At 32.1% G+C, this 14,867-nt stretch overlaps 1 protein-coding gene across 2 annotated transcripts; it reads left to right on the top strand.

The window, feature by feature from the left end:
* Positions 1–231: 231 nt before the first annotated feature.
* LOC131031569 (probable inactive purple acid phosphatase 27) lies at positions 232–13,797 on the top strand. 2 transcript variants are annotated; one of them, XM_057962719.2, is made up of 15 exons: positions 263–574; positions 667–746; positions 861–1,220; positions 1,425–1,512; positions 2,491–2,757; positions 2,854–2,962; positions 3,053–3,167; positions 3,802–3,934; positions 4,126–4,313; positions 5,106–5,292; positions 5,416–5,483; positions 12,157–12,265; positions 12,360–12,548; positions 13,217–13,297; positions 13,389–13,797. In XM_057962719.2, the coding sequence occupies exons 3-15, from the start codon at positions 883–885 to the stop codon at positions 13,446–13,448; spliced, it is 1,932 nt and encodes a 643-aa protein (XP_057818702.1). In that variant the 5' UTR covers positions 263–574; positions 667–746; positions 861–882; the 3' UTR covers positions 13,449–13,797. The 2 variants fall into 2 exon arrangements, with proteins under 2 accessions (XP_057818701.1, XP_057818702.1); XM_057962718.2 differs by lacking the exon at positions 667–746 and having other exon boundaries at positions 232–574.
* The last annotated feature ends 1,070 nt before the right edge of the window (positions 13,798–14,867 follow it).

Below are 14,867 nucleotides of genomic sequence, written 5' to 3'. Positions count from 1 at the left end.
AATCCAACCAATTCAATAATGTGATGATGAAAAATTCCAACTAATTTCAGAGGTACGTTTAATAAGTTAAAAACATTTCCATGGTTGGTGTAGAAAATTCTGGGTAAAAGAGAGACTTTTAAAAGGCAAATTCAAGGCCTACCTTATTAAGCTTGAAAATGATTATGGGTGAAATACCAGCAAAATTTTTTACATGAGAAGGCATTAAATGTCTGATGAAGCCAAATAAATCAACGGTTGAGAAAGCTGAAATCAAATCCTAACAGTTGCCTTGTTATTTGCCGTCTGCAACTCTCACAACCTGATTAGTTGCTAAGTAGTTATGGGAATTGCTTTGGATTGCATGAGAACTCATATCCACTCATAAACACAAGATCCACCATGAGAGTATATTTTGTGAGTATATCCACTTACTACATATATACATACCATATTCTATAAGAGAGAGATTCGTAGAGTTTTTGTATGACTTGCATGTCACGAGGAAGAAGATGATGAAAGTCTCTGCATCTCAAGTCATTGAATAACATTAAAAATTTATGTTTTGGAGATGAAAACGAAGAATTAGAACAAGGTAACGTGATTGAATTGCTCAAGTTATCTAAGTTGGAATCAGTATAAATAGAGAGAGGAGTGTTTGATAGTTTTAACAAAATTGTTGTGCAGAGCTTTCAAAATGTACGTGGTTGTCAAAAACACTGTTTGTATCAGGAGAGTTTAACTTAAGAAGAAAGTCTTCAATCTTTGTATGGTTGTTTTTGTTATGAAATGACCAATTTAAAATGAAATTCTCTACATAATGAGTACCCACATGATTCTGATATTGTATAAATATGGCTGTAAACTGTTTTATGTTGCAGGGGTAGAAGGAATTCATTTCAAATGGCCCAAATCTTGAAGTTGCTGGTCTTTCTTGTGTACTGTTTGTTGGCATCTTCTGTTATTAGATGCTCAAAGGCATTGGATGATGATTCTTATTTGGGAGGAAACAGAACATTGGCACATGATATGTGTGAAGCAGTTGCAGGAAAAGGAAAAGAATTCAGATGTATTAACAGGAGGTCTTTGAGAAAGTGTTTCAATCCAAGTCCTTATGTGAACATTAGTTTGAGTACTGAGGGTCCCCTTGCAGATGACCAGAATGTTACAGTGACTGTGAGTGGAGTTATACATCCAAGAGCTCATGACTGGGTTGCTCTTATTTCCCCTTCTACAGCAGAGTAAGAATTGATCATTTTCAGTTTTCTCTTTGATAGCTGATATTGGTTGGACTTGAAATCCCTTCTTGCATTGGATGCAAGTTTATGGTTTCATGCTGTATTTTAATTGACAGGGTACAGCTCCATTGAGCTGTTTTGATGGTTTGTGGACATTATTATGATTTGTTTCTTTCTTGCTCACTGACCTGACTTTGTATTGAATAGCACTTCAGATTGCCCTCTGAATACAATTAAATACAAGGAAACAGGAGATCTCAAGTCCCATCCTCTGTTGTGCCACTACCCTGTTAAGGTACAAGTTTAGCTCAATTTTTCAAGTTTTTCTCAGTATTAGAAAGGGAAATTCAATGAAACTATGCCATATCTGTGGATGATATGTTCCAATGAAATGAGTGAATTGTTTACTGATATGAGATAAAATGTCCAGGATTAATGGGAAGTTAAAAATCAGATATTTCGTTGGGTCCATTAGTTAAGTGCTTTCAGAATTTAGATAGTTTTTCAAGTTAAAAATGTGGAATGCCAAAGGGTTATAGTTCAATTGGGCTGAGTACAATTGGGGAGGATGATGGTATGAGATATAGAAAGCCATCCGTCAAGGTTCAAACTTTGGGCCAGCTTCAATTCCTGCGTGAATTTGATGGACTAGATCCCCATTATCCCCATTCACGTGACTGCTTAGCCGAAGGAGGCTTGTAGTAATCCTCTATATAAAGAACAGAAATGCAGACATCTATGTATACTGACATGTTTCCATAAAAAAAAATTAGAACTTATAAATTTACTTAAAAAAATATATTTGAAGTTCCAAGTAGCTGGCTGGGAGGCAAAGTCAAAGTAGCGTAATTATTTCAACGTTTAGGTGAAGTCACCATTAAAAGTTCACCTTTTTATATTCTAGAACACCTTATTATGACTTCTGTGCTTCCAATGGCCAATGCTAAACACATTTTGTAAAGAGTATACGTCACTGTTCTTGGTGAACGCGTAAAGTAATGCAGCACCTTTTCTTTTTTCTTTTTTCCTCACAAGACAAAAAGGTTTGATGCACGCTTAGCTTGAGAGATTGGATAGCTTTTCTTCAAAGATATTGCTTTAGAACTTCACCTAATCAAACTTCATACTTGGATTATTATGTTGCCCATCTTACTGTAGCTAATCAAATTTCATACTTGGATTACATGATTAATATACTTAATTTTCTTTCCTTGATAGAGAACTCATCCTAAGATTTTGGAAGATTGAATGCTGTTGTCTGTGAAAATTGTAGGCACAATTCTTAAACAACGATCCATCCTATACTTCATGCCGCAAGAACACCTGTCATAAGAAAGTTTTGAATAAATGTGCAATCAAGACATGCAGTGCCTCCATAACATTTAATGTTATAAACATACGGACTGATGTAGAATTTGTATTTTTTGGGGGTGGTTTTGATACTCCCTGCATCCTCAAGAGATCTCCATCCCTTAAATTTTCTAATCCGGCCATGCCTCTCCATGCCCATCTCTCCAGTGTGGATTCAACAGGAACAGCAGTAAGTAAAATGCTCTGTACCATTACCCCTGATTTCTGTTTGTCCTGTGATTTTTATCAGACATTGAGATGATACTGTGGTTTGATTTGTGGGCAGATGAAAGTAAGATGGATTAGTGCGGACAATAGAACACAATATGTTCAATATGGAGTGATCAAACAGGCTGAATCCACAGTCTCTACCTTTACTCAAGCTGATATGTGCAGTATGCCATTACGATACAAACCCAATTAACATTTTTACCTAAAAAGTCATTGAATTCTCTGTTATTTACGGTGTTCTGTTCTGGTTTCAGAAGGGAAACTTGGAAGTGCGGCAAAGGATTTTGGATGGCATGAACCTGGTTATATTCACACAGCAGTTATGACACAACTTCTGCCCTCTACGAGCTTTCTCTATAGATATGGAAGGTAATAGTCCCATTGTCTGTCAGATTTTCAAATTTCTGCTACATTTATACTACCTATCTCTAAATCTGGCCTCCTTTTTAAGGTTTCTTAACTTTATCTAAATTCACAGTGTCTTATGGAGGAATCAATTCTTATTGGGGTCCACAAAGTGAGGTTCTAACACATATCATCAATGTCGGCATTTTACAATTGTAAAAGATATTCCTTGATAATTCGTATCATAAAATAAATTTGATTATAGATTTTTCAAAGATATATATCCTAGTTAAAATTCCACTATATGAATTACCTTACCCTGTACACATATGAAATAAATCTGATTATATATTTTTTAAAGATATATATATGCTAATGTGTGGACTCCACACATAAAGACAAACCTGATAAGCCTGGCAAATGGGCCAACTATGACTTAATTTAGATATGAGAAAAAGATGACTTAATGTAGACTCAACTGAATCACCCACCCAGTCGTCGGCAGAGGAAAAAGCTGAAATAAGGATCAAATCCAAACGTGTGGATTAGAAAATGCTAACAATCAAAGAATATTCTTAACTTAATGCTCACCTCTGTTTCTTTTAATCACTGCCGTGTATCACACAAACTAAATGAACGATAATATGGTTGGGTCCAGTGATATAGTTGGTTGGAGCAACCCAATTCAGTTCTGGACGCCACCTGCAGCTGGTTACAGCGAGCTCAAGTTCATTGTATTTGGAGATATGGGGCAAGCTCCTCTGGACCCATCAGATGTGCATTATATTCAGGTACATTTATTTCTGGCATGGGGTACAGAGTAAAAGTAGCCCAAGAAGTTTATATGAATACTTCAAATATGGAATAAGATTTATATGTCTATGATGGCATCCTTTTTACAGCATGTTTGAGTAACTATATGTAAATTTTATGCCGGCCTACCTAAATTTTTCTTAAATTTTTGACAGTTGATTTTTGGTAGGTGGGTGCACTTGGGGTGATAGGTGCCGTTGCAGAGGAGGTGGGTGAGAGAAATGTGGACTCAATATTTCATATTGGGGACATTAGCTATGCTACAGGCTTCCTTGTTGAATGGGATTACTTCCTTCATATGATAACTCCTGTGGCTTCTCATGTTCCATACATGACAGCCATTGGAAACCATGAAAGGTAATTTTTACAGATTAATACATTTAGTTCACCTGTGGATATGTGGATATTTAAATTGTTTATTGAGGCAAAGATCAAGTTGAGATTGAGTTGTTCACATAGGTTTTATTTGTGATATAAGCATTACATTTAAATAATTGGTCATGTTTAAACAACACATTCTAAATAATGATTTGTCTATGCAGTTCATCAGAAATCACACTATAAGTGGGTCTTAATGAAAATGCTAGTGTAATTACAAATGAGTGAAACCGGCTATCCAGCTCATAGATGCCCCTCATACACCATAATGGATGACTTGGTCAATCTTATGGACTGGATAGCCATTTTCTAGATGAGCCATCTAAACAAGTCAAAGCTTAAAGTGTAATGTTTAAGTCAAACCACTCTAAGTCACTCCTGTTAAAAAACTGGTATAATTTCATATGAACCACATAAACAAGTCAAAGCTTAAAATACATGATTTAAACCAAACCTACCTAAATTTGACATCGATCATTTTGATGGACCTTTAAAGAAGATCTATTCACCAAAGCTCTAAATCACTTCTGTTGAAAAGCTGGTATAATTTCATATGAACCAGATAAACAAATCAAAAATTAAAATACATGATTTAAACCAAACCCACCTAAATTTGACATCGATCATTTTGATGGGCCTTTACAAAAATATTTACACTCCAAACTATTGTTACTATTTTATTTTCATTCACAATTTGATGGTATTTTACATAGATAATTGAAATGATCTTATCTTTCTCTTCTTCTTCTTCTTTTTCTTTTTGGCATTTAGGGATTTTGCCGACTCTGGAGCCTATTATGGAACACCAGACTCAGGTGGGGAGTGTGGTGTTCCATATGAGAAGTATTTTCCTATGCCAACACCTGGGCAGGACAAGCCATGGTATTCAATCAAACAGGGACCAGTTCATTTTACTATCATATCTACAGAGAACAATTGGACTGAAAACAGTGAACAGGTATAGATTCATGCATTCTCCCTTGAATTGTATGAATTCCTAATTTTGGGTCTCTAAATTTAGTCCTTTTGAAGGTTGGGTTTTGATTAATCTTCGATTGCTTTGAATACAATGGTGCAACAGTATAAATGGATGAAGCAGGATCTTAACTCTGTGGACCGCAACATAACTCCATGGCTCATTTTCTGCGGGTAAGGCTAAATCTCATGTTTCATGTTTTCTTTATTAGCAGATCTTGTTTTGAAGTGTTGAAGGGATTATATAGAGTCCATCATAAGTTAACAATTAATTAACATGATAATTTGCTGCTTGTATGTCATTTGCGTTATTGTTTTCATTATCCCTTCTGAGACATATCTAGCTATCTATTCATTGTGAGTTGCTCAAAAAAATTTATCACACCACTTTTCGATGGACAGAGTCAAAATGTAATAAACTATCCAAGCCTTCTTGTTTGATTGTGTTTTGTGGGGTTGTTGATAGAACAATCTAATATGGTGACAGCATAGTTTTGGTGACATAATCTTATTTAACATTTAGAATTTTAGGCAATTTGGGTGCAAAACCAGTTCAAATCTAATTTAATTTACTATAGTCTTTCAAAATTATATCAAAATTGCTCATCTAGTCATAGTTTTTTTTTTAAATATGAATTTACTCAAGTTTGTTTTTAATAATCTATATGCAATTTCATGCAACTTGCATTTTTTCAAATTGGTTCAATATCAACATCTTTTATAACACAATATTTTTTTTCACTTTTTTTTTGCACTAGGATGAATCACACAAGCATGAATACTATCAAAATGTCTTCACTTCTATCTATGAAAGCATTTACTCAACAACTCCATGCAACAAAGCACAAAACAACCATGTGTATGCACTCTTCAGTTACATTGTGCAACTTTAGGCATTTGCATTGCTTTTGACAAAAGCCAACTCTTGCACCATTTCCACATCATATGCAATCTACATGGAGGGAATTACATGCATATGAACTAATACATTTGGTTCTAGTCTGCATTCATGTAGCCAATTGACATCATATGGTACACATGACATCACTCTAGCCACACAAGAAGTTCACCATACAGATATGTCATCTATCAACCTTTTATTTATAAGCCTACCTAATAGCCACTATATACATAGAAATATTTTTACAATATAGTTTAGGAAAAGAGTATTTTCCTACCTCACAATGTACAATACATACTACTATAGGCCTATGCATAGAACATTACAAAACCACCATTAACAATGGTTGTACCTCTCTAGAGTTCCTTGGAAAATTGGGTGGATGTTTTCCTTGTTGGATCATGAAAAACTACTTTCCTGTCATTGTATCTATAATTATATGTGCATTCATTTATATCAATAAAGGATAGTACATTCATTATGCTAGTCACAGGCTTTGTCTTCTCGTGATTACCTCTCTTATGAAGCTTCTACATGACAAGTATCAAATGGACATGGACCTATCTTCATTTGCATTTCTTTATAACCTTATTGCTACACACAATGGATCTTGAATCGAAATAAAATCCATATTATCAAAGAAGGGTCATCTTCAATAGGTGGGCCATGCAAACCACAACATCTTGGAAAATATATGTAGGAATGTTAAATAATTCTCTAAGTGCATGCATATATATATAGATGACTAACCTTTGCAACTCTACACTCATAGTAGGAAATATTTGCATACACATCAAAGTCTTACAACTCTCATTGAGACTACAAGCACATAGATCAATCACAACTTTATTTTGATGGCCATGGTGTTAGTTTGACTACACTAAACTCACATTACACTAGAAAAATACCACATTAAAGAACTTCTTAGTGAGTCTTAGAAAAATCATACACAAAACCACTTTAGCATTCTACATAAGAAAACCACTATATTTAGCAATGATGGTCAAAGATCAAAGGCACCGATATTATATACCACCTTGCAAATTCAACTTTTTTCAATATAGAGACAAGCTTATCTCAATAAATCTATGCATAGGTTTAATGAAAGCCTCACCTTTTAGCGTAGGAGTACAAGAGAAATCTTCCATTAGTATCTATAAGTGTGCATAGTTAGGATTGTAATTAAGACTACTACCACCTAAACACACTTGATACCTTCATTGGTTATTAGGTAGAAGTACAATAACTTCATATATTTATTGATTTCTAATATTCATAAAAAATTCATAACTTCACATTTACAAAACATCAATAGGAATGGAAATAACCAAGTTGTACCCCATAATAAATCCCACTTTCTATGTTAGTGCCTCTAGTTTTGAATAACATAATAAGGATATTTCTCTACGAGAATGGGAAAAATATTTGGGAATAACTAGACAATGGTTTGAAAACTAGAATTTTTCTAGATTGAATCTAGATAAATTTTTCATCTATGTACCGAATGCATTGGAGATTGATACTCTACAAGAAATGGCAAGTGACTCATATACAATTTTGTGCAACTTTCACTTTCACACATTAGTTCAACATTTGCATCTCTTCCATGCAACTATATTATGTTACATATACATTTTTTTGTTAAAATGCATCACACAAGTATGAAGTTTTTTGGTATAATTCCTTTGCACACATATATGTGTAAGCACAAATTTCAATAACTCCATGCAATAAGGTGTAAGACAACCACAAGAACAGACTATTTAGTTACATCTTACAATTTTAGGATTTTGCATTAATTTCAATAATATTTCTAGCTTCTACACTATTTCCATATTGTGTATGTCTTATATAGGGGCAACACATGCATCTACACTAGGTCAATATATTTGTCTCTATAAACACTCAACACCTAGGCATGTCTACTCCACATGTTTGTGCAAACAACTAATACCATATAGATCTAACATATGCCATCACCTTGGCCAAATTAGAAGTATACCATAATGCATGACATCTAATATCCTTTCACTTGTAGGTCTAGAAAATGACCACTAAATAAATGTAAATTTCTATGTATAGTTTAGGCAAAGAGTATATTCCTAGCCCATAATGTAGACTTTGTTCCATTACTACCCTAGTCCCTAACATTTCAAAGCCTACCATCTATTGAAAATTGATAATTTTCCATAAAAATCCAAAAATATTGCTTTGATTAATTTTTATTTTTTTGTTAAATCCTACCCTAAGATGTCCCATACCATCTTAAGCATTCTCCAACATCCAAGTGTCTAGTTATCTATCCCAAACCTCTCCATCCTTCACCAAATATGTTTCCTTAAGTTACACCTTCTTAATACAAAGGCATTTTTATTTTTAAAAGCGATGAAGGGTAAACAAAATAGGGAATTATCCTTTGAACAAATTATGTGGATTTTATCCCACCTTGGATTAGAAGAGATAAACCAATCAAGATCTATAACTAAATAATTTATTTATGTCAAAGAGCTTGAACATGAATAAACTTAATCAACATTATTTTTCTTCATTTCCAAAGAAATGATCATAATGTTTCCACTTGGCACCCTTCCCTCATGAAGCTTTAATACATCTCTTGGTTGGTTCTTCCCTTTGTAAGAAAACAACAAAGTTTTTTCCCACCCTTAATGATGTAGTACTTGTCTATCTGCTAGTAGTAAGCCATTTTATAGTAGGATTTTTTTTTTAACCCATTTTACCTTTCTTATATGAGCATTTTTCTAAAGTAATCTTTCAATAATGTATGACAATATAAACCACAATAATCATAATTCTTCATTGATTGTTTTTTTGTAATTGTAGAATTTAACTTATTGGCTTATGATCCTTTTATCCTTGGAGAGGATGGATGACTATCTACCTCAATATCCTAAGCACTGTCATATGCTTTATTTGTGTTAAACCATTTGAAAAGTTATATGAGCATTTGAAGAAGTTTTTGAAGGCCTAGTTTGATACGTTTCATCAATATCTAATCTATAACATCATCCTCCATTTGGATAGCCCTTCCATTTACACTCAATGATGTACTCCTCCACACTTTGTCTATCTTTTTATTTCAAATATTGTTATTCTATACATTTTTCCTCTCTATAAAAAATAGGAAAAATATAATACCTCTAATGCATATCAATTTACCATCTTGCACATCTTTCTCGATTTGGATCACCCATCTACATAACACATTGGTATACTCTTATAAATGATAAAGGGAATATAAACATCTCTATGTCTTAAAGTAGATTAAATTACACCACTTACAATGTGCTCTAATCAAAGTAATAAAACTTGCAAAAAAAAAACTCAATTAATTTAACTATATATGCAATAGGTTGGGAGAAAAAATAAATAGATAATAGATTAATGTTAAAAGAGGAAAGCACAAAGGAGGAAAATGAATGTTGAGATTGATTTAAAAGATGAGAACTAGATACTATTTCAAACAAAACTCATGAACACGAATTCTAAAAGATGATAACACAAATAAAAAAAATAACAACATGCTTCATGGACACCAATGCATCTTGATATGGTTATAAAGGTGCACAAGCATCTATTGTGTACAAAAAATGTCTACAAGACATACAAGGTCTATGAATCTACAAAATAGCCAAAAAAAAGTTACACAATACTAAGCTATAGGAAACATTTTGAAGCAACAAATATTTTTAAAAGCAATTTAACAATGTTGAAGAATTTAAATATGTTTTAAAAAATAAATATGATATAGGATAATATATATGTAAGCCACTAGGTGAAGAGTTGACTCTAAAAGATATGCTCTAAAAATCATCGACCTTTATGATAGAGAGGAAGGGTGAGACTTCTTGGGAGCTCACCAATATAGTCAAACCCACAAATATTATTTTTCAACCTCCATAGACAATCAAATAGAAAATGGAGTTTGATTTGAGTATGCTCTAACTATGAAGTGTATATATAAAAGAAATAATAATAAAAGTGTCTACTATTATCCTATAAAAACAAAAATATGACATTTGGACCAAAAAGGGAAACTAAGGATAGACTAAAATGAGTCCTAAAATATAACATGAGAATTAACACTTAAATTAATAAAAATATTCAATCTTTGACATTATATTTCCCCTCCTAATTTAGTAGCCATTGGGTGATAATCTCTACTAAAGTGGATATATGAAAATATTAATAATAAAATATCAAAAAATGTTATAAAAATGATACATAACAATTTTTTTAAATAAAAAATTCATTATCCTAAGATAAGATCTACTAAACAAAAATGTTATAAACATAGAACCAACAATAAAAAATATTATACAAAAATGTTAGAAAATTTAAAACTTAAGTATAAACATACCAACATTTCATATATTTAAACTATGACTTATTTATATATAAGACTACCCCTACCTACACAAAACCACTTGAATGGTTATGAAACTTGCAATTTTGTATATAAACTAGTAACTTTGTGGTGTTTTTTTTAATCTTATTTTTTCCTAAAATCTACTTTGAGATATCCAAATGTCTTGCTCCATCTACAAATCTCTTCTTCCTGTGACAAAAGTGTCTTCTTGAATTGCACCTTACTAATAAGGTATCAATCAATTTCAAATAAAACTTTGATAATGATTTGTAGATCATCAATAAAAGTACAAGACAAAACTCTTTGTTATCGATCATTATTCTAGATGTCTATTTATACAAATTGATTAACTACTTCCATAACTAAAACCTAATAGCAATTATTAATTAATAGCAATATTTATTATCCTACAACTAATGAATCCTATAATGACTCTTGGCTTTACTTAATTGATTGTTATCATGGTATTGGTGAATCTTGTGTTGATTTGAGCAATTGTTTAGTAACATGTTTTCCAGAATTCGATATATGTTTTAATTTTCTCTTCCTCTTACATGCTTACCATAGTAAATGGTTTGAATTTTTCACTCCTAATTCTTCAAATACAATTGAAATTTCTTCTTTGATTCTTTTGACTATCCCATATACCAAAGAAAATACACATGATATTTTCATAAGCATGTGCACTATTTCAAATATGAGCCTCTTCCAAACCCATAACTACATTTCCCTACATTTCATTCCCATATAAATTATAATAATATCAAGATATATGTTGGTTTTTTTTGGAATAAGTGTTTAGATTATTTATAAAGTAATACAATACATAATCAACGAAGAAGGTGAATATAAAAAATGACATTCCTAAAGTTTATATAGGACCATAACATGCAACCTAAACATAGATACAAATACTAGACAACTCTTGCTATTTCACCAACACATGGTATTGAAAAGAAGATATGTTGATTTTTTACTTTGCATTTTCTTTTTATAATTTTTCATTGATTTAAATGGTTGTTTATCATGGTAGTGGCCAATCTTGTGCTGATTAAAATAATTGCTTCATATAATATGTTTGTTAGAAATTGATATATAGTTTAGTTTTCTCTTCCTTTGATGTGCTTTCCATAATAAGAAAAACAGAGTTTTAATTTTCAATTCTTAAAGTACAACTGAAATTTCTTCTCTGATTCTTTCATCTACCCCATATCTCAAACATAATACACATACAATATTTCCATAAGCATACATGCACCATTTCATAGAGGGGCCTCTTCAAAAATTCATAACTAAATTTCCTACATTTCGTTTACATGCAAAATATCATATGATTATTTATAAATTAAGATTATGCATATTCAAAAAAGATGAGTAGAAAAAATCACATTCTTAAAGTTTATATAAGACTATAACTCCGAACATAGAAACAAATATGAAAACACTAAACAACTATTGCTAATTCACCAACTTTGAAGATATGTTAGATTTTGACTTTGCATTTTTATAATTTTTCCCTTGAATTGTTATTAAATTTTCTTTAATTTGGGCATGAACAGGCATAGGCCAATGTACACAACAGGAAACACAGGCCTTTCTGAACTCATAAGATCTCCTGTCGACCCTGATTTTGTTAGAATTGTGGAGCCACTTCTCTTACAGTATCAGGTGAATTCTTCTCTACTTAAATGCTCTCATTCAAACATCAAAATTGGCAATTATATTCAATTCTAACAAGAAACCAATACTTGTTTCTTAACAGGTAGACTTAGCTTTATGGGGTCATGTTCACAACTACGAACGTACATGCTCAATATTTAATGAAACATGCAAAGCCCTTCCAAGTAAAGACCTTGAAGGCATCGATACCTATAACACTACAAAATATGCTGCTCCAGTGCATGTTATTGTAGGGACAGGAGGATTCTCTCTTGATAAATTCAAAGATAATGTGAGTAACATAACTCAATCTATAATGTTGGTTTGGGTTGTTTTCTTTTCTGTGTTCTTTGTTTTAAGGGTCTATATTCTTGTTGGATGTTGTTTTTGTGCTTTTATAGTTTCTGACTATGTTAAGGGTCGACACTCTAGTTAACGCTGCTTTTTAATAAAAAACATGACTCGATCTCAACATCATTTCATTCCTATGTAAAAGGTGATGGTAAACATTACATAAGCACAAGAAGTGTTTTTTATCAGTGTTCAGTTTGTTTTATGTTGATGTAGGAAATGACTATCGAGTTCTTAGGATGCACCAATACATAAGTTATTCTCATGCACCATAGATTATGTATTAGTGCATCTTAGAAATTGGATAACTGTTTCTATTGATGCACCAATACATTAGTTATTCTCATACACCATATATTATGTATTAGTGCATCTTAGAAATTGGATAACCGTTTTTATGATGTATAACGAAATCTAATAATTGTTCGGATAAACCATGCAAATGTATAACCAAATCCAATCCAACAGTTGTTTACGTAGAACCATGCAAGAAACCAGTGCATGAACCACAACGTACCTATTGCATGAAATTTTCCATATTTAGGATAATAATGTTTATCTCTTAAACTATAAAGGTGGCTCACAATGAAATATTTGCATGGCTTGTAGTCGGCTGATTGGAGCCTATCACGGACATCTGATCATGGGTATGGACGTATTCATGCAACGAAACAGCAAATCTTATTTCAGGTATATAACACAATGATATTCAATCTACCAGTTCTTATTACTCTTGTTTATGATTTTTTTGATGGATTAAGTTTTTGTTTTTATATGGCAGTTTGTAAGCTCAACTAGCCGAAGTGTAAACGATACTTTCAAGATAATAAAAAATTCATAGACTACAGTTCTCTTCTGGACATATTAGTTGGTTGCCTATTGATAAGCTGCATGGCTACAAATCTGCAAATAAAGGGGAATTAAACTATCCCAGTAGCAGCTAAACTACAAGCCTTTGGAAGAAGTATTTTAGTGGGTATAAGATGGAATAATTATTTCAAAAACAGATTGCTTTGTAGAACTGAAATATGGAAACAATTCAAGGATTGTATGATAGGAAATAGTATGATATAGATTTGTTCAGAGAGAAGAAAAGAAATAGCTTATATCTTTTGATTGTTACTAATAACTATATCTATTCATTGTTGTACTTGTGAGAAATAAATTCTACAACATTGATGTTCCTTCAACTGTTGGCATTTGAGTATGGTTTAATGAAGAATGACAAGGGATTTGTCCCTTCATGTGTGTATAATGAACAATTGATTATTAGTATCACTTAATGGGTGAAATAGTTTTTCTTGCTCTAGTTATATATAGCTATGTGGATGGAAAGCATTAGCTAAAGCAAATATTTATCTTTGCTGCTTATTTTTAAGAAAAAATATCTTAAATTTGTATTAATAGCATTAATACTAATTTGTGCACTTAAAATTTGGAAACAAAAAGAAATAAAATCTTTAAAAAAAGAGGGAAAGAAAATTGTGGAGCCATGTGGCGTTTTTGTTAATAAGCAACCACTGCTTACCCCATGTCCCCATGCTGCTGCTTAAATGTAAAATCTGCTTAAAATTAAGCAATTGGAGTGTTCCCATGGAAATTTTTAATTAAGAGGAAAGGATAAATTAGAATCTTTTCCTATTTTCGTGTAGCAGCCACTGGTTAAAACTTAAAAATAAGCTTTGAAAAAAAGGGGGGCTGAAAATAAGCAGCAACTGCTTATTGAGAAAAATGACAAGTGGCTCCACAATGTTTTTTCCCTTTTTTTATGTTTCTAATTTTTTCTCTAAAATTTAGGTGAAAATTTATTATTATTAAAGATTATATTAAAAATAGAATTTAAAATAACTGCTTGTTTTTATAAGCAGCAAAATTCAACTTTCATGAGACCACCAGCTCCACAAATTGCTGCTAAAAAATTTGAGCAGGAGCTGCTAGCCAAAATAAGCTAAGCAGCAGCATGAGGACCTGCCCTTATTTCCAGTCCCCCCTTTTGTTCCATAGCTTATTTCTATTTCCTAAACAATAGCTGCTCCACCAAAATAGGGAAAGATTCTCAATTAGCCCTTTTTTGACAATTTTTAAGTTGAATGGGAACACTTAACTGCTTAAATGAAAGCAGAAAATAGAGTTAAGCAGCCGCATGGGAACATGATGTAAGAATGATTAAGTTGTTTCCATATATATAATTATATCATTTTTTGAATTTCTTTTTCAATTTATTTAAGGTAAGTTGATTATATTTACCATAAAATCTAGT

Source organism: Cryptomeria japonica, chromosome 8 (genome assembly GCF_030272615.1).
Source record: "Cryptomeria japonica chromosome 8, Sugi_1.0, whole genome shotgun sequence".
NCBI lineage: Eukaryota > Viridiplantae > Streptophyta > Pinopsida > Cupressales > Cupressaceae > Cryptomeria > Cryptomeria japonica.
The sequence above is the reverse complement of the archived record's forward strand: the minus strand, read 5'-3'. Positions and strand labels throughout refer to the sequence as shown.

Excerpts from the sequence above, each read along its gene's own strand:
- LOC131031569 (XM_057962718.2), top strand. The coding sequence starts at position 883 with ATGGCCCAAATCTTGAAGTTGCTGGTCTTTCTTGTGTACTGTTTGTTG. Across the intron at positions 1,221-1,424 it reads ATTTCCCCTTCTACAGCAGA|CACTTCAGATTGCCCTCTGA; the intron begins GTAAGAATTGAT and ends TGTATTGAATAG. Across the intron at positions 12,266-12,359 it reads CACTTCTCTTACAGTATCAG|GTAGACTTAGCTTTATGGGG; the intron begins GTGAATTCTTCT and ends GTTTCTTAACAG.